The 26,752-nt window shown below is 45.1% G+C and overlaps 1 protein-coding gene and 1 long non-coding RNA gene across 2 annotated transcripts; one reads left to right on the forward strand and one right to left on the reverse strand.

The window, feature by feature from the left end:
- Nucleotides 1-843: 843 nt before the first annotated feature.
- On the forward strand, nt 844-17,040 carry Fbxo22 (F-box protein 22). The gene is made up of 7 exons (XM_032911243.1): nt 844-1,087; nt 1,240-1,378; nt 6,113-6,200; nt 7,176-7,271; nt 10,662-10,826; nt 13,527-13,692; nt 16,069-17,040. Exons 1-7 carry the CDS (start codon nt 954-956, stop codon nt 16,484-16,486), a joined length of 1,206 nt encoding a protein of 401 aa, XP_032767134.1. The 5' UTR covers nt 844-953; the 3' UTR covers nt 16,487-17,040.
- On the reverse strand, nt 14,016-22,370 carry LOC116907993. The gene is made up of 2 exons (XR_004388866.1): nt 22,292-22,370; nt 14,016-14,149 (listed from the first exon to the last, which is right to left on the reverse strand). It is a non-coding gene; the product is annotated as an uncharacterized LOC116907993 (long non-coding RNA).
- Nucleotides 22,371-26,752: the final 4,382 nt, after the last annotated feature.

The following is a 26,752-nucleotide window of genomic DNA, read 5'->3' on the forward strand; positions in this document are numbered from 1 at the left end:
CCTTGATATTCATGCCCTAGTCCTCATCACATGTCTCCCTCTCCCCCTCCTATCCAGTGACTGGTCAGAAGAATGGAGCCACAGAGCAGTTTGGGGCCATTAGTTCTATAAGTAGGACTTAGGACTCCTGGAGACCCCAAGAGCTGCTGGGGTTTTTATTAATGGAAAGCATTTAAGTTTTCACACACTCTCAGTGTATCGTGGCGCTTTGTAGACTGTATGCATCCATGTTTGCTATTAAGCCTTAAGGTTTCCAGAGTAAAGTGGCAGTTTGGAGTTGGGCCCAGATTCTTTTCGGCTTCTGATCCTCTTGCCTCCAGCTTGCTAGATTGCACCATCATGTACAGCTCAAAATGTTATAATGGGTTATCGAAATGTCATGAGGCCAAAACAAGAAGCACCAGGTCAGACTAAGTAGCTGGGGCCAAAGGGCCCCTCACTCAGGAGACAGTCTACTCAGTTGAAAGGAAGCTGCCTCTACCGTTCTTTCATTTTCGGTTCGGGAATGTACGGGAACCTTAGAAGGGTTAAAACAGGTTGTTGGGCTTGTGATTCTGTAGCCCTGCGAGGAAGAACCAGCACGAGCCAAAGAATAATGGTTCCAGTGTCAAAATATCTGTCTGGTTTGGCATGTGCTTTTTGTAGCAATTAGAGTTAGTGGCCAAAGAATAGCGAGTGCTATTTTGTCTACTCGTTTAAAATTTAAGAGCTAACGAGTTAACCAGATTCATCAAATACACAAGTGTCTGCCGCAGACTTAAGCGCCAGGCTGCATCCGTTCCCTTCCGGGCGGAACAGTGCAGGCTGGTGCACCGCTGCAGCGGCGTATCCAGAGCCGGAAGCGGCCCGCCGGAAGTGGCGCGCGCCTGCTCAGTGGGCTCTGGTTGTCGGTGGTGCGCCGGCCGCTCCGGTGCCTCTGAGCCTCCGTAGGGCTTTCGGGCCGGTAGACGAGGATGGAGCCAGCAGGCGGCGGCGGCGGCTCCTCCTCCACAGATCCGCGAGGCACCTATGTGCTGAGTAACCTTGCGGAGGTGGTGGAGCGTGTGTTTACCTTCCTGCCGGCCAAAGCGCTGCTTCGGGTAGCCGGGTGAGGGCGGATGGGGCGGGAGGAGACCTTCGTTCCGGAGGGTGGCGGGTTCGCCCCTGCCCAGGTGTCCTAGTGCTTGGCTGACGCTGCGAGGCTGCTGACGATGGGAACGGGCCGCCCGGCGGCAACCCTTTGTGCTTTTGCATCCCTAGAGTATGCCGCCTGTGGAGAGAGTGTGTGCGCAGAGTGCTGCGGACCCATCGCAGCGTGACCTGGATCTCCGCGGGTGTGGCGGAGGCGGGCCACCTGGAGGGACATTGCTTGGTCCGCGTGGTAGCTGAAGCACTTGAGGCAAGTATGGAGTTGTGCCGTGGACAGTCACTTGCAGGGCTAGTGGGCCATCTTTAAGAACTTTTTTTAAAAATCACGATACATGTCCTTGCTTTTGTTAACTTGGGGAACCTATGCTCGTATTCTGGATTTTGTAGTAAACCTTAGGTTTTGTAAGGGCGTGCTGCGGTATGTTCATTATTAGATGTTGGGTAATTTAAGTATCCAGGTGCCCACTATTACAAGGCCCTACAGAACTTTCCTCAACTTGCCTCAGTTTTGCATTGAAAACATTGGGTCATATACTAGAACTGGAAGAACTAAAACTTATACCTAAATACTTAAACCACAGTCCTTTCCTCATTTTTCTCCCTGGAGCCAGGAGTCTGTTCAGGGAGGTGAAGACAAATTACAGAGCTGATAGTGAATCTCCAGTATCTCACTGAGTGGCAGGGGCCCTCGTGAGGAAATTGCTCATTTGATGCCTTACTGTGTATAACAGGCAAACAGAAAATGTTCTACTTCACAATATAGCCTCCAAATTGGGAAATTATCATTGATATATGTGTTGGTTAGAGGGGTTTTCGGTTTTGGGTTTGGTTTTCAACTTGATCTGGAAAGAGGGAACTTAAGTGCCTGCCAAAGATTGGCCTATAAGACACTTTCTTTCCCCCACCCCCACCCCACTGTAGGCTTCACAGCCCCCTAGCTGGTGATTCTAGAGTTTATAAGAAAACAAATTGAGCAAGCGGTGAAGAACAGTCCAGTAAACAGCACTCCACAATGGCTTCTGCTTCAGTTTCTGCTTTTGCTTTCCTCAGGGACCCCTTACTCCCAAATTGCTTTTCATAACGACCTTTATCACAGTGACAGAAACGGAATTAAGATAATACATTACCAAAAAGACATCTGAAGGTGCCCTGAAGTGGGATCTCCCTAGTCAAATTGGAAATAATTCGAGTACCAAAGTAAAAGCTGTAATAAATACATCCTTCAGTAAGAGACTGCAAACACACTACCAAGTCTTCAGATTTTCATTCAGGTTTTACCCCAGTACTTTTCTTGAGAGCTCAAGGATTGGTTTTGGTTCCCAATGACTGACTAAAAGACATGTTTCTTTGGTTGGTATGTTTCTCCAACTTGACTTTCTGTACCAGCTTCATCACTTAGGAAAATTCAAGGCCAGTTCATTTGTAAAACATTCACAAGTTGAGTGTGACTGTGGTTTGTTAGATTTTTTTAAAAATCCCATTACCTTAAATTACTTGATGCAAGTGGTGTCTGCCAGAAGTCTCTGCCTTTAAATTTTCTATCTTGTTGTCGTTAATAAGTATTTGTGTATAGAAACTTTGAAACTTACTTTTCATTCTCTTTCAGTTTGTTCACACAGCATACACAAATACCCTTGCTCTCCTGTTTAGAGATGAATCTGTTACTGTTAGAATCTCCTTGGTGCCTTGGTACTCAGGTGGTCAAGTGTGTGGCTACTGAGCTCTCAAGCCAGTTTTATCTCTTAGGGATGACCTTTCTTTGGCACCGAATGTCTTCAGCCTGTATTTCACCTGCTTTATTCAAGAAATGAGTAGCTTCACTTGGTCTCTCTCTTAGTGGAGAATGGTATTTAGAATCTAAGGTCAGTATTGTGTAAGTCTACTCACTGTTGCCTCTAGCCCAGACAGAAATGTGTGTGCATATCTGCATATGCAATTGTTCTTTGGTATTGTCAGGGTATTAGTTACCCCGTATTGAAGTCCACAGCTGTTCAAGGCCCTTATAAAATAGCATAGTATTTGTTAGCCTATATAGCCCACCCTTATATTTAAATTCAAATCTCTATTTATACCTGATATAAAGTAAATATAGACTATATTAGGAAATAAAGACAAAAAAGTTTGTAGATTTAGTATAGATTCATCCCCTCCCCCATTTTTTTAAAAACAGCCACATTTGAATCACTGAGTGAAGAGAGAGGTGGCTGACTGTACCTGGAGCTGTGTTTCTATCCATGGTTACTCTTGAGTTGCCTTAGGTACATCCAATCCAACATAAGATTTTGTCTCACTTCCTCTCTTCATATTTAAACCTCCCTTATTGACAGTGGGAAACCTGGCTCAAAGGTTCCTCCGCTCCCCTTCTCCTCTGAGAGGGTGCCACTGCATACCTCCCCCACCACCCCACATACACATCATGTCTGCCAGATTAGGCACGTCCTCTCCCACTGAGGTCAGACAAGGTAGCCATGGAGACTGAACATATGTGCAGGGGTCCTCGTTCCAGCCGGTGTATGTTCTTTGGTTGGTGGCTCAGTCTCTGACCACTCCCAGGGCTCTAGGAAACCTGGCTCTTAGTGTGTGTGCATGTGTGCTTGTGTGTTGTGTATCACGTGCACATGGCCGTGGAGGCCACAAGACGGCATTGGATCCCTCAGAGCTGATTGTGAGCTGGGTGAACTTTGTCTTCTGAATGAACAGCAGTCCTCTGAAGTGGTGAGCCTCCTCTCCAAGGCCTGGGTCTTGTTTTTCATGTGCTAGTCCTGAGTGGGGTATCTTTTGTCCATGCCGTCTTGTCTTTTTCTTTGCTCTTTTGGACTCTTGGACTCACACCCAGAAGGCTGGCTAACATCTCTCTCGCCTCTTGTATCAGTGAGATACAGCCTCTTGGAGTACTGTATCTCTCTGATATATTGATCATTATTTAGAATCTCTTATTTGGGAAAATCCAAAAATACTACCAAAGTCTTTTCCACAGAAGTGTTCTTTGGAGCATCACGTGCAGTGAGAGAGCTTAAAAGTCCACTGCTCAGTAAAATCGTTAAGTTATAAATCACAAAGTACCTTCAGTGATAAGAAAGTCTTGATAAAGGGGCTAGAGAAATGGCTCAGTGGTTAGGATAGTTGGCTTCTCTTCCAGAGGACCCAAGTTCATTCCCAGCACTCACGTCAGGGGGCACAGCTGCCTGTAAATACAACTGGTTTCTGAGGGCACCTGTACACACACGGCATACGCTTAGTTAGACACATACAAATAAAAAACTTTTTTAAATGTTGATTATTTGAGAAAGAGCATTAAATTATATTAGTGTCATCTAGATTAATATAAAGGAAGAGTCATAAATAAGCTAGAATGTTACTGAAAGTTTTCTGTGGGGAGTAGAATTCATATGGTTTCTTTTTTTAAATGCTGTTGTATGTCCTGTCATTTCCAACTTTACTGCAGTAGCATTGTTCTAGGTGTGGCAGTGGCTATACACAGAGTCTTAGATGTTAACTCGGATTTTGACTTAAGCTAGCAATGTGGCTTTGACCTCTCCAAACCTTGAGTTCTGTTTCCACAAACTGAAAAGAAAGAACAATAATTCTTTTGTACCCTTTAATGGGTTCTCGTAAGAATTAAATGGCAAAAAGATAATACATATAACATGTTAATTAGTATAAGACTGTATATTTTCAGTGGATATTTAGAACTTAAGACTATTAGATAGTAGCCTTAAAGAAATTAAACTCATGGGGAGGCAGAAACATGGTGACTATCTAAGCCATATATACTGTTTTCACTGTTTTCCAGATCATCTTGTCGATTGAGTGTTTTAATAGATATAAGGGAAGTTGCTTAACTTCTATTAGAAATATTTGGAATTTTTATAAGGCAACTTACCATTCGAAACTCTGGATAGTGTAGTCCTAGCTGCCTTATGCTATAGTGAGAGTGTCTCATTTCAAGGCTTGTCATAGTCGGTTTCTAGTGAGAATTAGAGATGAGGCTGGTATGTTTGTTTAAACATAGGAAGCTCAAGAAACCAGATACCTGCTTTGTAAAAGTTACCTGCTGTTGATGGCAGAGGCAGGACCAGACCCTGCCTCCTTCAATCAGGAGACATTACAGACAGAAAGAAGCCCAAGAGGGTCCAGTGGCTGTAGGTACTGGCAAGTCTGCCTAGCCATAGCTGAAAGGCAAGCAGTCTGAGTGTTTCTATAGTTTTATCTAAGGGATTGAGAAATATGTTAAAGTGGCAACTAGTTAGACCTTTTAGAAATGCCATGTGAAGTCTAGAATTTGTATACATAGGTCATCGGTCTTACCCAGCCCACACTATACGGTGTACTGCTCAGTGTTTCGTTTATTTAAAACCTCTCTGAAACAGCTAAGTCTCTGTGGATTACAGGGCAGTGATGATGTGCTGCTCTTTATTCCATTCTTGTAGGAAAAGCTTTGAAGGTCTCTCCTTCCCTTTAGTTCTGCCCTTGACACCTGTCTACCATGTGAGCTGTAGGAAAGCCACAGTCTTAGGAAACCCTGCTCAGAGTTGAGACTCCCCAAACAAGAACGGCAGGTGGGGCTATAAAGAACACCACTTGGAGGTGCCAGGTACAAAGGTTGAAGTTGCTCTGAGGCCCCTCAAAGAACCTGTTAAGGTGCTTGGCAGCAAGGGAACTTGTTTGTACAAGTGTGAGCAGGTCTGAAATTCTGAGCTGGAGGGCTGGCCACAAGAGGGGTGCAGCCTGTGAACCCTCCCTCGGTTGAGATGATTCTTACTGTGACGTCTGCTTAAAAGATTAAATGAGCTTTATGAAAAGGAACTTAAAACCTGAGAAGTTTGGTACAAAATCAGAATAGTAGGTGCTGACAAGAGTTGGAGGACAGGTGAGAGCTGAGAGGGAGACCTCAGGGTGGAGGGGACAACAGCCCTGGACAGGATTGCCTGGGACACAGAGGCAAGCACAGACTCACAGGACCCCATTCTTTTTTTCTTTGCAGAATGTCCGCATCTTACCACGGACAGTTCTCTACATGGCAGATTCTGAAACGTTCATCAGCCTGGAGGAGTGCCGGGGCCATAAAAGAGGTAGCTATGGAGACAAGAGTTAGGTGTTTTGCTTTGTTTCTAGTTTTGACATTGTCCTAGTCCTGAGAGCAAGCCTCCTGAGTCTTTTGGGCACTGCTCCTGTACACATGCCTTTGTCTAGCATGAGCTGAGGAGCCAGCCCTTTGTGCTGTACATTGATGTCTAACCTCATGGTACAGTTGGATAGATGGACGGATGGATGGATGGAATGAGGTTTTTCAGACAGATGTTTTTCTTGTTTTGAAATGCTTTAGTCCTCCAGGTGTACTTCCCTCCTGCTCGTGTGTAATGCTTGCTGTGAGCTTTCGTTTACAGACACTATGCATTCTTGGCTTCCTAAGGGGAGATACGGACCAAGAATCCATTCTGGGCCCTGTGACCCAGACTTTGACTTGGACATTGTCTGATTTGAATCTAACTGACTGGAATGGAGTAGTAGTTATGCTGTGAAATCAGTTGAACAGAGAGGTTCAGTAAATAGCACCTCTCAAACTCGGTGCTGAGCCAGATCTGATGCCTGTAGAGCAAAAGTGGTGGTGGCGAAGGTCAGGGCTAGAATTTGAATAAAACAGGCACTAAAATGGGGAAATCCCTTATCCATCCATCCATCCATCCATCCGTCCATCCATCCGTCCATCCACCCATCCATCCATCCACCCATCCATCCATCCATCAATCCATCATTTTTTCTTTTTCTTTGAGACAAGGTCCACCTAGCCCAGGCTGGCCTCAAAACTCACTATAGCCAAGAATGACCTTGAACTCCTGATCATCCTGCTTCTATCTGCTCAGAGTTTGTGCAGTGCTGTGGCTGATGACTGAACCTAGGGCTTCGTGTATGCATTCTACCAACTAACCTACATCCCCAGCCTCATAGCCTGTTCTATTGTTAAATATCGTTTTGCTTTTTAACATTGTCAGATTTGACATAGAAGCTGGATAGTATTTAACAGTGGTACGACTGTATCATTACAGCAAGGAAAAGAACTACTATGGAGACAGCATGTGCCCTGGAGAAGCTGTTCCCCAAACAGTGTCAGGTCCTTGGGATTGTGACCCCAGGAATTGTAGGTGAGAGAAATTAACAGCTTATTTCTTGCCTTGGGTTGATGTGGGGTTGCATGGATTGGTGAAATATTTATAGCTGTGAGTACATTGACATTTCCCATCATCTAAAACAGCAGCACTGGCCATCCTTGCCGGGGTGTGACTTTGCACTTAAAATCTCTCTCAGGTGATTGATGGTCATAGTTCAGATCCCAAGGCTGCTTAAAGGCAAAGTGTAATCTCTGTCTTCTCTCAGCCAATCGCCAGGAGGGAAAATGTCATTCTACCTCCTCAGATTAGGAAAGACCTGCAGCCAGTCCAGTCTGGTCAGCTCAGCCCCTCTTGTTTCTTGCGGGTTGGAGTGACTGAGAGGGACAGGTTTGTGGGCCTTACCTACAGGCTTGTTTCTCTGCACGTTGCCAGCATGGCACGTTTGCCCTCGGTATTTGTATTGTTTCCTTTTGATGTAGTGATGGTACAGTGGTTAGGACACATGGATTAGGATTCCAGCTGTATCACTTAGGACTTACTTTGGACAGTTTACTGACATCCATGAGGCTTCAGTTTCTTCGTTGGTAAAATTGGATGCTGACCCCAGTATCTCTGGAGGACTGTGAAGATGCAGTGATGTAACACATCTGTGGCATTTAGAACTAACCATGCAGCAAGAAGGTGTTAGTCCGCTATTGCTATTTTCTGGAGCCTAAACAGCCTTGCAGGTGGTTCGGCTGGTGAAATGCCTGCTGCACAAGCATGAAGACCCTTGCCACCCTTGTCCCCACACAAGTGTCCTGAAGGATTTTGTTTGCATTTCCGAGTCTTGCTCAGTGAAACACAAAGGGTTCCAAGTGTTTGCAGCTGAGTAGGGGCTGTAGCTGCTCACACACTCATAAAACAATAGCCATAGCAATGGTTTTCTTCCAAGGTTTGAATTGGCATTAAGTGGCCGGTAGCCTTTTTATCATTGCTGGTTATGGTGGATGCTCATGTTGGGTCGTAGCTCATTCCTCACATCTTAGTCTGTCCTTTGCATCCACTGTGGCTTCTCCAGACACAGTGAGTTCCTCCTGTTTGAGTTTTCTGTTACAGGAGTGGGGGTAGGAAAGAAAGGATCAGCCGTGGCTAGCAGGCCTGTGCTCCCTGGCGAGTCAGTGGCAGTTGCAGCTTTCCCTTGGTTGCTGCCCTGTCCTGAAGCAGCTTTGACTTTGTGCTGCTTTAAGTCCTCATGATCTTGTTAGGGGCAAATATTAAATAACATTCCAATGCTCCAGCCAGAGTGTGGCCTCTGCTGTTTGCTGGACCCTCTCCAAGCTGGTTGTGGTGATCTAAATAAGTATGGCCCCCATAGCTTCCTGAAATGCTGGGTCTCCATGGAGAGGACCTGTTTGAAAGGATTACAGAGGATTACAAGGTGTGGCCTTGTTGGAAGTTTGTCCTGTCCTTGGGGATGGGCTTTTACGTTTCACAAGCTCATACCAGCCCCAGTCCCCGTCTATTCCTGTGGGTCTGGGTGTAGCTCCCAGCTGCCTCTCCAGCTCCTGCCTGTCGGCCACCATGCTCCCAGCCCTGATGAAGACAGACTAAGCCTTGGAAACTAAACAAGCCCCCAGTTAAATGTCTCCTTTTATGAAGGTTGCTTTGGTCATAGTGTCACTTCACAGCAGTATAACAGTGACTAAGGATGGTCTTTGAGGCTGGTAGTTTCTTTGTTGTTTCCTGACAGCCCCTCCCAGAATTCTTCTGACTTGTGTGGCTAGGTTTGCCTGTCAGTGTCATGGTGCCTGTCCTCTTTTTTGTATTTTAACTCTCACGTAATATAAATAAATGTGGTTTTGAGGTTCATTTATGTTACAGTTCTCAGCAATTCCTTTAAAATGTGTTTGTGCGGGTGCCTGTGAGAGTGTCTGTCTGTCTGTCTGCATGAAGAGATCAGAAGTTGTCAAGTATCTTTATCAGTTCTTTGATGCAGGGCCTCCCACTGACCTTGGGCTCACTGTTCAAGCTAGGCTTCCTCTTTCTGCTTCCTCCAGTGCCTGACCTTTGCTTGCTTGGGGTTGGGGGTGGGGACTTCCAGACTCTGGTCTTCACGCCTATATAGCAGACACTTTACCCGACTGAGCCATGTCCCAGCCCTTGGTTTAGGCATTTTGAGTCATTCTGTGATAAAAGGGACAAGATTTATTTTCTCATTCTGCTTTTCATAGACTGGTTTTCTGCTCCTAGGTTATCATGAACAAGGATGTTACTTTTGTGTAAGTTATAAGTTTCCTTGGAACTTAAGAAGTAAACTTATTGGTTTTTAGCACTGATACATATTTAACTCAAAAAGAAACTGCTAGTTTTCCAAATTTCTACCATGCCGCACTTAGCGACAGGGTCTGAGGTTGCAGTTGCTCTGCGTCCCTGGTACTCGGGTCACGGCCGGCGTAGGTGTGAGGATGACTCTGATGACCAGCTGCGCTGAGTACCTCTGTGTGCTTACTAGGTACTTGTTTGTGGACCTGTGACGAGGCTGGCTCACTCTGCTGTAGTTTTAATTCAGACCATCCTGCATTTTCTCACAGGGATAGACTGTTAGGATTCCCTCCTCGCCTTTATTGGAGTAGCTCGTTTGCTGTTGCAATAAAATACTTGGCAAACACAATCTGGGTTGAACTTGCTTAGCTCACAGTTCAAGGGTGCATCCTGGTAGGGAGTCATATGTGAGAGGCTTGAGAAAGCTGATCACACTGTCCTTACTCACGGAGCCCACCCAGCGTGACTGCTCCAGCTTGGCTGCAGGACTCCAGGCTCTGGGATGGTGCTGCCCAAGTTCAAGGTCTGACTTAACCTAATCTAGATCCTTCACACACTGCCCAGAGCGATGGTGGCTCTAAATCCTGTCGGGTTAACTAACCAAGACACCACCACAAGCCTTATCATAAACTCACATTTTTCTTTCATGTTTTAAGTTCACAGTATACCGTGTGGTTTTCTTCTGTGTTTTTCTCTTTGAATATTCCCTACCCCGATTTGAGTTTAGAAACTTAACACTTAAAAAGGATTTATGTGTTTGACATTTGGCCTGCATGTGTATCCGGGCACCACATGCATGCCTGATGCTCATGGACACCAGAAGAAGGTGTCAGCTCTGGAGCTAGAGTTAGACTGAGAACTGGAACAAGGTCTTCTGAAGAGCAGCAGTTCCCTTCATCTGGACTCAGCGACTGCTCGATTTGGATGCTTTGGTTTGTAAAGTTCCTTTCTGAACACACCTGAAAGAGTGCGGCAGGCATTGCCACCCTGAAGTTGCCAGAGAGCTGTGCCTCTGGGAGCAGCTGTTTGCCAGCCTAAGCTGCAGTTAGGATGTGATGGGCTAATGATACCACGTCCGGTTTCTATGAGATGTCCTTATGAAACTCTTTTTCTCCCTAGTGACTCCAATGGGATCAGGTAGCAATCGGCCTCAGGAAATAGAAATTGGAGAATCTGGTTTTGCTTTATTATTCCCTCAAATTGAAGGAATAAAAATTCAACCCTTTCATTTTATTAAGGACCCCAAGAATTTAACTCTCGAAAGACATCAACTTACTGAAGTGGGTAAGTTATTGATATTTACTAGTTGATTTACTTAGTTTGAGACAAGGTCTATATAGTTCTGGCTACGCTTGCTCTCAGAGATCCCCCTGCGTCTGCCTCCTGAGTGCTGGGTTTAGAAGTGCATGCTGTATACCCCACCCGCATTGTTATTTACTCTTACTTGCTCGTTTTGTTGATTAACTTGCTCTGTTTTAGTTCTGGTCAGCTAGAAGCTTCTAGGCTACTGTTGACAAGGCTGGTCATGATTGGTAGAATTGGTTTCAAATGATTTTATTTGTCATGAAGTCCTAAATGTCCAGAGATAAACATTTTTATAAGCGTCCTGCCAATAAGCTTGTATAAGTGTTTTGTTTGCATGTTGGTAAGTGTATGTAGCATGTGTGTGTCTGCTGCCCATGGAGAGCAGAAAAGGCCATCAGATGCCCTGGAACTAGAATTATAGACACTTGTGAGGTAAAGTCCATGCTTGCATGCATTTAATTGTAATTGAATTTTAAAAGAATTCTCGATCTTCAGTAAACTCTTATCAACAATTTTGTCTTATTTTTGTTATTTAAAGCTGAAACACTTAAGCTTTTAAAAATATTTCTAGTAACCTTTATTACAGAGGTTTTAGAAGAAAAGGTGGGTGGTAGAGAGAGTCGTGAACTTTGTGAGCGGCTAAGTTTGCCCAGAGTGTGAGGAAGCAGGCAGGATCGCAGTAGGTCAGGCTTGGATAGGAAACCTGTTACAGGAGCCACGGAGCCAGCAAAGCCTCATGAAGGCTTTCATCATCTACACCTGCCGAGGGGGTGATTCGAATTAAACTACCACTGCATACAGAAGCTACTTAGTGCAGACTCACATCTGTGAGTAGATGGGCTAGCCTGCAGACATAGGCCTGTGTTACCCACTGCACTCAGACTGTCACTTCCCAATGTCCTCTGATCTCTTCCCTACTGTTGTGCTTCCATGTTGCTAATACGTAAGTCACCTGTTGAGTCCTGTACCTATTCTGAGTGGTTAGCTTTGCTTTACAGATGAGGAAATGGGTTTGGAAAAGTTAAGAAGCTTTGTCCCAACTAAAAGACCGGCCATAGAAAAAGTGGTGTAGCAGCAAAGAAAAGTTTGGGTTTATGGATCAGAGGAAGGATACACACTGAGAGGAAGAGCTGAAGCTGGGAGTCCTGCACATGAGCCTCAGTGTGGAAGAGGGTTGCACAGGTACAAGTGCCCTGATCATGTAGTGTAACTGCTTATAGGCTGCGGGGCCTTCAAGGCTTGGAGACTACTGGGAAGTTTCCTGACTTCTCTCTTCCCCTGTGCTCGTATGTATGCAGGTACAGGTGTGGAGACCTAAGGCTCATATTGGTTGTGTGTCTCAGTGTCTCTTGAATAGCCATGTCCTTGTCCCACCTGAGTCATTTCTCTGCAGTAACACTCTGGTTTCTAAAATAGACTTGACTCTTGCTGCCACAATCTCAGAAAATTGGTTCTAGAAAACGAAAAGGGTCTTTTCTCAATGTGTCAGGCTCGTACTGTTGAGATGTAGGGTGCTAGGAGGTACTGTTGTTTCCACTGTGCAAAACTGCAGTTTACAGTGAGGAGAATTAAACTGGCCCCAGATCAGTCTGAAGTACTGTTTGTCAGATTGGTTATCTTGTCAGTAACATGGGGTGGAGGAACTGCTCCACACTGTGACCTGCGGGTAAAGCCGATCTAGATTTTAGCAGAGAGGAGTTCCTGGGTGAGCTGGTGTAGAGTAGACTTGGAGATTATTAAGTGGAGATTTTCAGTCTCACTTTCAGCATAGGGTTGAGACACTCAGGGAAAGAGGATGTGGCTGTCTTTACAGGAGCTCTGTCATTAAAGTTTATTAACAGGGATACAGAAAGGTTAACATTTGATAAAATGAAACTCAAGGTCGCTGGCATGCATGGAGTTCAGTGTTGGTGTGGATTCTTGATTCTCAGTTGGCACAGTCTCCCAGCACTGCGTCTGCAGGGCTCCTCCTCCTCCCCAAGTAGCCTGCCTCAGTCTTGCTGAGTGGTCCACACTGCTGTGGAAGTCGTGTGGCTGAGTTTAATGGACTCATCAGCATGGTTGGAGGCCATACTTTGTTCTTTCCCAGAAGCCACCTGTTAATACCGTTAATGCTTGAAAACAAGGTGCAGAGGCTCAGGCGGACATCTGGGAAGGAGATGGCCACTGGCTCTCTTGAGCTCTGCTGCCTGCTAGTGATGGAAGCCGCTTTCAGACGGCATCTGATAAGACACTGGAGGTCTCCAGTGTGTGTGGAACTGCCACCTTTCACTGCTGCTGTTCACTCTGACGCATCTGTGTAACACATCTGCATAACACATCTGTGTAACACATCTGTGTAACGCTCTGTAAAGTGCCCTTGCTTATTTGAGGCATACTATATTCAAATAGCTATGAGTTTTATTAATGAAAAAATTATAACTAAGACTTGAGTAATCTCAAACTCTAAGAATTGAAAACCTGGGGTTGGGGATTTAGCTCAGTGGTAGAGTGCTTGCCTAGCAAGCGCAAGGCCCTGGGTTCAGTTCCCAGCTCCGAAAAAAAAGAAAAAAAAAAAAAAAAAAAAAAGAATTGAAAACCCGAGAGCTTCAGCACTGCAGAACACGCTGCGAGTGCCAGTCAGCAGGAGCAACAGTTGATGCTGTTTTAAGGCTGCCTTTATCCCTCACTTCTCTGCAGGTCTTCTGGATAACCCCGAACTCCGTGTGGTCCTTGTCTTTGGCTATAACTGCTGTAAGGTGGGGGCCAGTAATTACCTGCACCGGGTGGTCAGCACTTTCAGCAACATGAACATCATCTTGGCTGGAGGCCAGGTGGACAACTTGTCTTCACTGACTTGTGAGAAGTAAGCGGAGTACTTTGCTTTTCTCCCATGCGTGAATGGAAATGATTCCAGGTTCTCACTACTTTTAGTTTCTTTTTAAAAGAAAAAAGAGGAATCAAGCAGAGTGTGGTGTTATTTTGCCTTTAATTCCAGTAGCTCTGAGTAGGCAAAAACAGGTGAGTCTCTTGAATTCAGGGCCAGCCTGATCTACACTGGTGACTTCCAGGCCAGCCAAAGTGATGCCCTGTCTCAGAAAATACAGAAGAAAAGGAATTGCTAATATACCAATTCATTCTATTTTGCTCTTGCCAAGATGCTCACTAAACATAATTCTGCTGGCAGTCAAAGAGCTAAACTTGGGTTTGTTTTTTAAGAATGTCAGAATCAGGCTCCTTCAGCATTACCCGTTGGTATATTTCACAGCTCTGGTCCTCCTTGTGGTGTTGCTCCTGAAGATGAAGAAGTCATCCGAGTGAGGCTGAAATAAATAAATGCACATGGCTTTTATTTCAGTAAAGAGTTGAGCTGCTAACTGGGAAATAGAGGTTTCACAGAAACAAATAAGGCTTAAGTTTTAAAGGAAAGGGGGAGCTATAACGTGAGGTTGAGGCAGCCTGCCTAAGCAGTTTTCAGTGCCCTTGTGGAAGCCTCTTAAGTGAGCTGAGAGTACACTGGTGCTGAGGTCTGTGCATACACTGAGTGTACACAGGGGACTGTCAGAAGGAGGACGGCACCAGGGAGCAGACGCCTCCCAGGCGGACCGTGCGAGCTGGTTTTCTAAGCACTTACTTGAAGATTGAATTCTTACGTCTGAAGTAAACTTCATCCTCTTAAAGACAGCTCTGGTTTACAAATTCTCTTGGTTAGACTGTAGCCATGTGAAGTTGTTACATGTTTTTCTTGAGGAAGAGGTACATGGGCCAAATGTTCATGGCAAAACTTGTCAGGCTCTAACCACACTTGCTTTGGGGGCAGGATCTCCCTGTGGCATCCATCTCTAACCTTTTCCCTCAGAGAGCAGCAGCCTCTGGGCATCTTTTTTTTTTTTTTTTTTTTTATTATTAACTTGGTATTTCTTATATACATTTTAAGTGTTATTCCCTTTCCTGGTTCCGGGCAAACATCCCCTCCCCCTCCCCTTCCTTTGGGTGTTCCCCTCCCAACCCTCCCCCCATTGCTGCCCTCTCCCCAACAGTCTAGTTCACTAGGGGTTCAGTCTTAGCAGGACGCCTCTGGGTATCTTACTAGTATTCCTTGGTCTGTCTTCATGTTTGGGAAATGTAACTAGATTTTATTTGTGTGTACATATGTACCAACGATGCTTGGTGCCTTACTTTCTCAGTCTCTTGCTAACTCAGAGAACCTTGCCCATTCTATAGAGTCAGTGTTGATAAGTGTCATAGGCACCTAAGGTGTATGCTTCTTCCCAGTGGGTATTCATTGTATGTTTTATAACTTACTAATAATGCATTTTCTTTTGTAAGGATAAAAAGTCTTAACAGGGCTGACAGCCTGTCACAAGAACTGACAACCTGAGTTCTTGTGGGCCACACAGGGTGGAAAGAGAAAGGACTCCTGAGCTTCCATCCATAAGTCATGTGTGTGCGCTCGCACGCGTGTACACGTGTATACACAAACACACACACACACACACACACACACGCTCACCCAGACATACTCATAAGATTAATGTAACAAAAGTTTTTAAAGGTTTAATTGTGTGCTGTGTGTATGTCTGAGCACAGGTGCCCTCAGAGACCAGAGATGTTAATATTCTCTGGAGCTGCAGTCACAGGTGGTTATGAACCGCCTGATGTGGGTGCTAAGAACCGAACTGGGAGCTTCTGTTCAGAGCAGCTTCTGCTCTTAACCTGAGCCACTCTCCAGCCACTCCCCCACCCCCAGCTGTGAAGTTTTAAAATTCAAATGAGTCAAATTTCAGCCTCCAAGCAATGAACCGGACCGGAAGCATTACAATCATAGTTGGTCAAAGGCTAGTCAGCACAAAGCTGAAACCTACAGAGTTGAACTCCCCTCTGCGGTTATAGTTTTACTCTGTCTTCATAATTTAACAGTGGATGGGCTGAGAGGAGGACGGTGCTATAACATCCTTGACCTGGGTATAGGGACAGGGATATTAGGTTCCATTTACAGTGGCCAGATCGGTAGTTACTGGGCACCACTAACCCGGGAAGAGCTTTTGTATAGCTAGCTTTGTATTTGTGGCAGAAAAAAAGCAGGTGCTTGCTTGTTTTTTTCTGTCCTACTTTTAATAAGTTTATTTTAATCCTTGAATGAGAGGGATAAACCTCAGACCAAAGCTTAAGTTGCCAAAGGCAGCAGCAATCTCTTCCCCTTAGTCAGGAGGCATTGATGATTTTCTGTTTCTATCTCCAGGAACCCTCTGGATATTGACGCCACAGGTGTGGTCGGACTGTCATTTAGTGGGCACCGAATCCAGAGTGCCACGGTTCTCCTCAACGAGGATGTAAACGATACCAAGACCGCTGAGGCCGCCATGCAGCGCCTCAAAGCAGCCAACATCCCTGAACAGAACACCATTGGCTTCATGTTTGCGTGTGTTGGCCGAGGCTTTCAGTACTACAGAGCCAAGGGGAATGTTGAGGCCGATGCATTTAGAAAGTTTTTTCCCAATGTCCCCTTATTTGGCTTCTTTGGAAATGGGGAGATCGGCTGCGACCGGATAGTCACTGGGAACTTTATCCTGAGGAGGTGTAATGAGGTGAAGGAGGAGGATCTGTTCCATAGCTACACAACCATCATGGCTCTCGTTCACCTGGGGGCCTCTAAATGAGAGTCTTGTTGCGAGTGGCTTTCACACTGTGTAACTTTGGGGCTTTCTCTTTTTTAGAAAAATGGAATCTCGGGATACAAATATTTTAAACAAAACTAGCTATTGTGTGTTTTGTAGCTTTGAGTGATGCTCTGAGGTCACTTCGGGATGATTTTTTAATACGCAGATGAAGGACACCGTTAGCATTATGAGCACACAATGAGGCTGTTATTAGTGCAAGCAGCCGCTGCGGCTGAACTGCACAGGTTCTGCGGCCACTGCGTAAGTGCCCTGGGAGGTTGAGAGGCCACCCGGAAGGTGGAGTTCAAGTAGTGGTGGGTGACTTTTAGCAGAATCATGAGAGAATTAAAGAAATGGTTTGAGAAGTCTTTCTCTGCTTTTCTGTTTTTTACAGAAGCTGTAACAAATATTACTGACTGTTCACTTTTTTTTGAGAGTTAGTGTTTTCCTCTTCCTAGTAAAGAGACTGCAAGGGAACAGTCTTTATCACATAATTCTGAAAATCATATCACCATATTTTGGTTTTACACCAATAAAATATACTTGAAAACCCACTCAAATGGTGTTGTATTTCTTGCTTTTGATGAGAGGATGAGGGATGTAAACCGCTCCTGGGAGAGATGTGAGAGCGGCAGTCCCCTTCAGCACCCAAGCTTACATTGTACGCTCAGTTTTTCAGTTATTCATATGCATGTATTTCTTAATACTACTGTGTTGTGTGTTCTTAACAATGGCATGACCTTTGTTTGTTCCATTCTCCTTAGTGCTTGAAATATGGGCAGGTCACCCTGGGCACTGCAGAGGTGTCAGATGTCAGTACTCCATTGTGGCAAGGACCACAGAGGGATCCTGGGTCTCTATACACACGTGTTGTTGGACCCTCACAGTGAACCTAGGCTGCCTGCTTCTAGACTGTTTTACAGGCAGAAGTCAACATGGACTTGTACCACGACTTCGTAGCAGGATATTCTTACAAGGCAACATTTCTGTAATGGTCAGAGGTTTATAGTAATAGGACAATAGATAATTTATAAGTAAAATCAAATACTAACAAAAAATTGCTGACTTGTCAAAAACAAGCAAACAAATGCCTAGAAATGGCAACCGCTGATTCTTAGGAAGCTGCAAAAAATCATCACATTTAAAAAAAAAACCGATTTGAGCATAGTAGTGAAGGTGTGCTCACAAACTGAGCGATCTCAAGCAAGACGTGGCGATCTACCAGCAAGGCTTAGAAATTGCTGCTTTCTCTGTATACTAACAAATGAAAGTGTCTGGGGCTCTGGGTTGTTAAGACAAGGGTTGCCTCAGGGAATACATTTTTTACTCCCTTGACCCCAGGAAAGGGGAAGGGGAACCTTGAAATTGAGGTGTAGAAATCCAGCAGGCAAAATGGTAGTGTGTCGTTACTGAGGGGTGTGTCCAGTAGGTGGCCTCGTTACTTTGGCTTTCTCGGTTTTGTTTAAACTTGGATCTTGATCAAGGAGGCCAGTAGCATAAGACCAGTGGTTTGTGCTGTGAATTTAACAAACTGAACATGCAAAGAACTACAATAGAAATAAACTTAGACATCTGAGTACTTTCTAGCCAATTGGTGGAGATTTAAATGGGGACTTATGTTATTTTAAAACCACAGAATCTGGCCCAAGTTAATGTAAGTGTAGCTTTTGGTAGAAGCAGAAGACTGAAGTACAGGAGATTGGCTTTGGGGCTGTAGGCTGGGTGTGGGTTGGGTTAGTGGTGCTGAAGCACAGAAGGCTCTACAGTAAGGACCTCTGCTTAGTAGGCAGAACGACATTGGTATTTGTACAGTTAGCAGAAAGTTACTTCAACATTGCCCTTACAGGCACTGAGCAGTGACGTGCCAGATGTGTCGTAAGTTTGGCTATTTCACATCTGCCTGGCGCCACATCTGAAGCGGAGTGTCTAGATCATGAGCTGCCATAAAGTAGACTCACCTGGAGAAGTCCGTAATGTTTTGGAGTTGAGTGTGGACACTTGCATTTTAGTAACTTTGTCTTGTTTTTTTGCTCAGATGAGCAACAGACAAAGGCAAATCATGATGTTTTTAAAAGCAAATGATTAATTAGAAGCAAATTGAGACCGACCACGGTGGTTTTCATACCGTCATCCTGCATTTACTCGGTAACGTGCCCTGTCCACCATCTTCTGATACTAGATGTTCAGACAGAAAGGAAACATCCTGGCTCCTTTGATGGCATCCTGACATCTCCAGTGACAAACTCCATGCTCTCATTCCCTAGCCGAAACAGCAACAAATACAGGATGGCTCTGTCAGAGCTAGAAAACGGGTTCATCCAACAGAGCCCCGTCAGGAAAACCTGGCTTTACAACAGTGCCTAGGTTCTGGGATGCTTTCAGCAACTCCACCCCCTCGTGACTGAGGAGAAGCTCAGTTCCCATCCATGAGCTGGAAAAGTGAGAGAGACTCTATTTGTAGTATGTACCCTCTCAGGATAGTCCTGAGGTGCTCATACAAGGCTGCAGGGACTCCCATATGACAAGGTCTAGAGAAGATGGGCAGAGATGTAAAGTTGACCATTTGAGGAGAGACCGAGGGAAGTTAGAACAACATTCGAAAGCACCCACACATTTGGAGGATTCAGAATGGCATGAAATGTCCAGAGACGTCACTTGCTCTAAAGATCTGATACCTGACCTTTCAAGTGTGTGTGATCCCTAAGCCCAGTGAATAACTGAGTCTGTCAGAGGATTACCCCACCATTCTGAGGAGACCAGCATGAAGGGGGGATTGCTATGTAAATGGTTGCATATAAGTGGGGAGGGGAAGTCGATGAAAGATCACACAAAAGGGGGCACCTGTAAAAGGTTTGAGAGAGTAAACACAATTGGATGATACCTTTTGTTAAAAAACAAACTAGGAAACCTTGAGATCAGAGTGGGGTTGGGGGAGGGGAGCGATACCATTAAAATAATGGCGTGCCCCAAATGAAGAGTAGCAGGTGACCTTCATTTAGTGTAACAAGTCGTGTCTGTTTAATCAATTGTTAATTGATTGTTCAGGCAATAAATTAATGCAGGAGGAGTTGGTAATGTCTTCTCTACAGCCCATTACCAGCTTCTATATGTGAATGCCTGTCCTTCTCACCTGCCCAAAAGATGACTCTCCGAGATTATCATGTTAAAGCAAACCGCCGGAAAGGAGATCACGTGGCCCTCATCCGGGCCTAAGGGGTGGATCTGGCGTTGTCCTGCTGCTGATCTGTTAAGATGGAATGTAGCTTTTTGTAGAATAGAGGCTGACAGACAGTGGCTGGGCAGGAAGTGGAGTCTTCCTTGTAGAGACTCTGGGAAAAAGAAAGAGGAAACAGGAGAGGATATAGGTGACTATAGGCCTGGAAGGTATAGCTAGCCATGCGATAAGACAGGTCTAGATGGTCAAGTAAACTCAGATGAGCTAGTTGAGGGTCTGTCTGCCCAGCTCAGGCCCAAGCTTTATTAAAAGGCCTGTCTTAACTATTTCTGGCTGAAGGGCCACCTTGGGGCATACAGCAAATAGGCACACAGAGGCCTGGAAATGAGCTCCATTCAGAGAATTGAGATAAATACCAGCAAGACAGCAAGCTCGGCAGACAAAGGTGTGCTTGCCACCAAGACACAACCAATGTTTGATGAAGAAGAGAACTGACTGATGAAAGTTGTCCTTTGACCTCCACACATATGCCGTGGCATGCAGCTGAGAGTTCAAACACAGAAGCTGGTACAACTCACTAGAGTCTTCAATACACCCTTAGGAGCTACAGGACCATGATAAAGGACAGAATCAGTGTCCACAAAGAGAAAGGAAATACGAAAAGACTAAACAAACAAACCCAAGACCCTAAGGAGAAAAGAGCAACAAATGACCTCCTCACCAGGGGCTTACAGAGGGCGCTGGGGACAGGGAGGGACGATGAAGAAAGCTGGAACCAGAAGAATATAAACAGGAACAGATGAACCCAGCATGAAGAAATTATGGGACCAAGATACAACCACTGCCCGACACAACATTGGTGTTGTCAAGGAGAGACGTTTGGTAGAAACCATCCTTCTGTAATTAAAAACAATGACTTAGAAGTAGAAGGAAATTACCTCAACCTGAAAGCTACCATGAAAATGCCCACAGTGAAGTCACACCCACTGGAGAAGTGGAGACGCTTCTCCACAAGAACAAGGAGGTTTGCCTGCACTGTTGCTAGGCAACCTGGACTGGCTAGAGCCACTAAGCAAATAAAAGGAAAGGCACCAAGCTGGAAAGAAGTAAAACTATCTGTTCACAAAGTATGTGATCTTGTACCCAGAAAACTAAAGATTCCACAAAAGACGTTCAGAACCAATACACTAGCAGCTCACAGTAGCAGGGTGCAAGGAGGTGCAGAAGCCAGCATCGGTTCTGTGCTTGAGCGATGAACAGCCAGAGTGAGGCCCTGGACTGCCATAGGAGTGGTGGAGCACATCCGTGTTGATGGGTTGGTGCTAACCAAGGCAGTCTACAGTCCCTAATCCCTATCAAAACCCCAACCCCTGACAGAGAAATACACCCGAAACCTAGGATGAGTCATCTGATTACACCATGTTAAACTGATGAAACAGAAATCCTTAGAAGAGAAACATCTGTATCATGAGTAATTTTTGACAAAAGTACTAAGACTGTTTTCAATAAGGAAGAGACAATCTTCTAGAAATGCTGGAGTTGGGGACTTAAGTAATACCAGATATGAAAATTAATTCAAAATAAAAATTTAAAAATTTAACAATAGTAGCTAATATATATATATATATATACACACACAACTCTTGGGGGGATATCAGGAAAATGAATTTTTCAATGATTTTTGTGAAGTGTTAGAAAATTTTTAGGAATCAAAAAGTAGATCTTTTGTGCATAAAAATATACCATACTTAAAGAACAAAAAGGTTATAACACAGACTTGAAAACCATATTTGCAGCCTACAAATAAGGACTTGATTTCCAGAGTACAAAATATGGCAATATGGTCAGCCTCACTGATGCACGGGGAAGTGCATGTTAGGTCTCAGTGAGATGTCACACCACCCCATTAGGATGCTGGGTGCTCCCCCATTTCCCCATCATTCATCTTTCTTTCCTACACAGTAACACATGCACACATATTGGACCCTGGACTGCTGGTAAAACTGTAAAATGGTTCACTGGTTACAGAAAACAGTATGATCCTTGTCAAATTAAGCAAAAATTACAATTCAATCCAGAAATCCTACTTGAAATATATTATTTAGAAATAAAAGCTGGGGTTGTGGTGGTATATATTGTAACATTGCTGTTTACAGCAGTCAAACTGGAAACCATCCAAATGTATTTGCATAGTATAGAGAATGTAATGTATCCTCACTGAATAATATTGAGCTGTTAATTGTAGAATGGATTTTTGGCTAAGTGTAGATGAGCTTCGAACACGTGTTGAATGAAATTAGCCAGTGACAGAGGACAAGGAGTGTGTGTCTCCAGTTACTTTCTGCTGGGGGTTTTGTTTTGGTGTCGGGGTGATACAAAAGGAAGCCTGGGGAAGTACAGGGTTCAGTGTGGGATGATGAGAATGTTCTGGACAGCGACAGTGATGACAGCCCTACCCAGAGTGAATGCACCCCATGGCGCTGAGCTGTGCTCTTCAGAGTGCTTTAGAACAGTAAATCTCCTTGTGTAGATCCTGCACGGTGGGCTGCTGCTTCTCCCCGAAGCAGGCTGCCTTGAATCGGACCCTTTTACCAAGCCTATGTGTGAGACGAGGAGAATGGAAGCATTACCTTCTCTTGTGTGGTCCACAGTCTGCCTTTGTAGGTAATAATGCCCTTCACTGGGGATGTCTTCAGTGCTCTCTGTGGCCTGTAGAGAGGAAGATAGGAGGCTTGAGCACTTGGATTTCTGCATACACACACCTACCTGCCCTCTTACCTGCATAAACCCGCAGCTTCCACTTGTGGCAGGAGACCTGAGGTGAATGTACCTCAGACATCCATACCCGCAGTGGCTGTCCTACAGCACCTGTGCACAGTGTGCCAGCATCCCCATCCCAGTCTCTCAAGCGCTCACCCTTACCTCCCTGCCCTTCTGCTGCCTCAAGTTCTAAGGAGTTTAATGATCTTTTTGAAAACTACAATTACAAAACCTGGGTGAGAGGAGGAACGCCAAGGCCAGTCACTGACAGCAACATCAGCGGCAGGGCCAAACATGGGAGGACTACCAAACACAAGCACGGGAGAATCCTGAGGCTAAGTTCTGGCCAGCAATCCCCAGGGACCTGTGGATGGCCATGTGCAATAGGGAACATGGGCTTGGAGGCCAGCAACACAGCCCAGCAATGCAAGACGGGTAACCAGCTCAGTCCTCAGAACCCATTACGGGTAGCAGCAGAACTGACTCTGTGGTACTGTTCACTACCTCTGCACACCCCTATGCTGGAACCCAGACGCATCTGGGTTTAGATTCTTTCTCTACTAGTATCTGGATAGAGAATCTTTACCTCCGACCCGCAATTTTCCTGTTATAGAAAGTGTCACTTACTACAGACTCTAACAAGTTGTTGTTATGTCCTGGGACTTGCGGCTGTGGGTTTTCTAATGCAGCAAGTGAGGAAGTTTGCCTAGAAGTCTGCATTCCCAGAGTGCAAGGATGATGTGAATGTGCCTGTTCTGGTCACTGCTGGGTTGAATCAAGACCAACGGCACTGGCACTAGCTCCGGGTGGCGTCATTCACTGCTGTGTTCTCTGACCTATATCGTTTTCACTGCACAGGTCTGAGCTGATGTTGTTGAGCGTTTCCTGGTGTCTGTAACAGGCTCACTCCAGAGCCCAGCTTTCATTTTACCACATAGATTTTGTCTCCTTCACTGTGACACGGCCTTAGATACTAATGTTTGGCCTTTGAAGAATGCCTGGTCAGATGTGCTAATTTTGTAAGCCGATACACTATCCTGGCTTTTGGTTGTTGTTATGGTCTCATGGTCTTTTTTCTTCCATTAAAAGAAAAAAAAAAATACTCAATTCTTCCCAGCATGGTGGTTCACTCCTGTGATACCAGCACTTGGGAGGTAGAGGCAAAGTATTCTTTCAAGTTTGAGGCAACTTTTAGTTCCAGGACATAGTAAATTATGGAGTACGACTTAATCTCAGAAATACACAAAACCCTAACTAAGAGATAAAGAAACATTTTGAATTTCAAAGTGCAGGGTAGTATAGAAAAGCTGCAAAATCGCTTCCGATACTTGTTAATATATTTTTTTTAATTATGTGTGTATGGCATGGGGCAGGTTCCGCCCGTATACCTGTGGTCAGAGGTACAGGACCCTCCTGGAGCTAGAGTTCATGGCGGTGGTGAGCTGCCCAGCATGGGTGCTGGGAGCTGAACAACATGTGCTTTTAACACAGAGCTGTCTTTCCAACCTCTTCTTTTTCTTTTTACAAACGTGTCTTTGCACACAGGATAGAGCTAAACATGCTTTATCTGTGCATAGTTTATAAAAAGCAAGCCAATCACTGAGTTTTACTGGTCCATCAACTACTCTGAGAATCCATATCCAGAGGCATGAAAGAGAGAGAGATGCCCATGTGGTCAGGACCCGTGCCAGAGTGCTGTTTCTACACACAGCACTTTTGGATTGGGCCCCATTTGTGTTAACCTTTCCAGTTAACTGCACAGTAATAAAACCCCGCAGTCCTCTTGGAGGACTTTGACTGGTTGGTTCACTGTCAAGCATTTTATCAAGGAGTGTGACTCTAGATGTTACTCCTTACTTACAAGCAAAGGGCAACTCCAGCCATTAATTAGAGCTGCCACTAAACTACGCAGAAAGGGACACATCCCCTTAGCCTCTTGAAAGCGCATGGGAACTTGCGCATCATCTGATAACATCATCAATTACAGTGTCCTTCACTCTGGTTGACTCTGTTGTGAACTGTGTAATAGAATTTACCGTTTCAGCCATTGTCAAGTTTAGTGACATCAAATACAGTCACATAAAAGGAGTCACCATCCCCTCCAGAAACTTCACTACTCCAAACTTAAATTCCATGCATGAAATAAGAGCTCTCTCCACACTCCCTGGTACCATAGGTACACTTCCTGTCCCCGTGCATTTGGCTGCCCTAGGATCTCACTTCCACGGTGCACATTCTGAGTCTGACTTTTTTTTATGTAGCATGACGTCTTCAGAGTGCAGTATTCTTCATATAGACAGTCTTCGTATTATAGTATCAGGATTGTACTCCCCTTTAAGGCTAAGTAATGCTCCGTCATACGCAGACACCTATTTCTCCATTCACTCATCAGTGGACATCTGAGTTGTTCCCATCTTCTGACCATTAGGAAGACAGCTTCCAAGAGTGTGGGTGCACAGATGTTTGCTCGTGTGTGTAAACTCACATTAGTCAACTGTTGGGTAAAATGGTAGTTCTGTGGTTTGGTTTAAGACCTGTCATACTGCTTATCCAGGTGACCCTAAAAGTTTATATTCTTATCAGCAAATACACATGGGTTCCAGTTTCTGTACACCTTGTCAGCACATGGTCTTTCGTAGTCACTGTCCCTATGTGTGAGGAGTCCACACTCTTCCTTCTACGCCCCTGTGGCCAGTGATGCTGAGCATTTCACAGGCTCCTGGAAAACGTCTGTAGACGTCCTCTGCCAGTTTTTGAATCGGGTGGTTTTATTTGTTATGAGTTGTTTACTCAGGAGTAGTTCTTGTTATTAATTTTAAGTTGCTGTTGAAACAGTAGTTTTCACACACGTGTATCATGCAGGTTGCTCACATTTGTCCCTGATTGCCTTTGACTCACTGCCCCCGCCCCCTCTCTCGTCCCTCCTATAGTGGGATTAGTCCCCTTAGTCCCGAGTCCTGGCAGAGTAACTCCATCTTGTAGATGCCATTTAGAGGTTCTGTGTGCCAGACTGCAGCAAAAATGGGCCTTCCTTTCTAGAGCTGGTCAGTGCTGCAGCGAGCGTCTGTAAGGGCTCTGTAAGCAACTGCGTGGGCTCTAAGCTTCACAGAGCCTGGCTGGGCTGCGCCTTGCTGCCTGAACCTGCCGTCACCTCTCCTGACTTAACACTAGGTAGCACTCTGAGCCCAGGTTTGTACCAATTCTGCCGCCAGCTGAGAACCACACAGAGCAGCTCAGTGGGCAGCCCTTGATTCTTGGTATGCTGTCACCTACACTCTGCAAGACCCTGACGAATTCACCTATCGTGTCAAGCTGAAACTGGTAGACTCTTCCTCAGGTCTGTCTGCTCTTGCACGAGGTAAATAGATGTTTCTTTACATTTTCCCAGGAGAGTCACACGCCCTTCAAAGACGGCCTCCTGTTTCTTTTCATGCATACATACGTGCATATTGAAATAAATTACACTAAATGCTAGTGTTGCATGTTTGAAAAGCCTTTTGTGGACTGCCTTTTCACAGACAGTGTCTATATAAAAGCTATATCAACTTTTCATTTTAATGAAGTCCAGTATGTCTACATTTCTTCGTTGACTGTGTTTCTGTGTTATTTATATACAAAGAACCATGGCCAAGTCCAACTCTGTAGAGTACGTCTCCAGTCTCTGAGTCTTGCAATTGTGGGCCTTCTGTGTAGTTTCTCGCCCACTATGAGTTCATTGTGCCCGATCCTAGTGTGCAGCCCCCTCCCTCCAGTGCACACGAGCCCAGCCCTGGCACGGTTAGATGGAAATTGGACTTCTACTAAGCTTACTGAGATAGAACCCACAACTTACAGCATTCAGCTTCATAAACAATTCCCTGGCTTAAAGTCAAGGGGCTTGAAGTAACTATGACCCAGTTTTCAACCAGATCTGCACCCTGGAAATACTTTCCAGGGCTATCTGCAGCCATTGCCCACTCCAACCCTGAACCTTAGGAAGCCACTCACCTATCTTAATGAAAAGGCAAGTGCACACGGGGAGTTCTGTAAGTCCTTCCGCGCAGCACAACGGAGTGTGACAGCGTACGTGACTGCATTGTGCCTGTAGAGTTACGGCAATGGACTCCCACTTCCCACTCCATGGTTACGGGGGAAATGCTGTTGTGAACCTCCGGGTTCTTTATACAAACCCAAGTTTTTGTTTACTTGGGTAGCTGACTAGGAAGGGACATGTGCCTTAATAAACTGTCCACACCTCTTTATAGCCACAGCAGCAGTGAACTGCACTTTTCCACATCCCAAACTTAAAAACCACGGCAGAGTTAGTGCATTAGTTGGTGTTCTATTTTGGC

This window comes from Rattus rattus, chromosome 8, assembly GCF_011064425.1.
Source record: "Rattus rattus isolate New Zealand chromosome 8, Rrattus_CSIRO_v1, whole genome shotgun sequence".
NCBI lineage: Eukaryota > Metazoa > Chordata > Mammalia > Rodentia > Muridae > Rattus > Rattus rattus.

Excerpts from the sequence above, each read along its gene's own strand:
- Fbxo22 (XM_032911243.1), top strand. The coding sequence starts at position 954 with ATGGAGCCAGCAGGCGGCGGCGGCGGCTCCTCCTCCACAGATCCGCGA. Across the intron at positions 1,088-1,239 it reads GCGCTGCTTCGGGTAGCCGG|AGTATGCCGCCTGTGGAGAG; the intron begins GTGAGGGCGGAT and ends TTGCATCCCTAG. Across the intron at positions 6,201-7,175 it reads GTGCCGGGGCCATAAAAGAG|CAAGGAAAAGAACTACTATG; the intron begins GTAGCTATGGAG and ends GTATCATTACAG.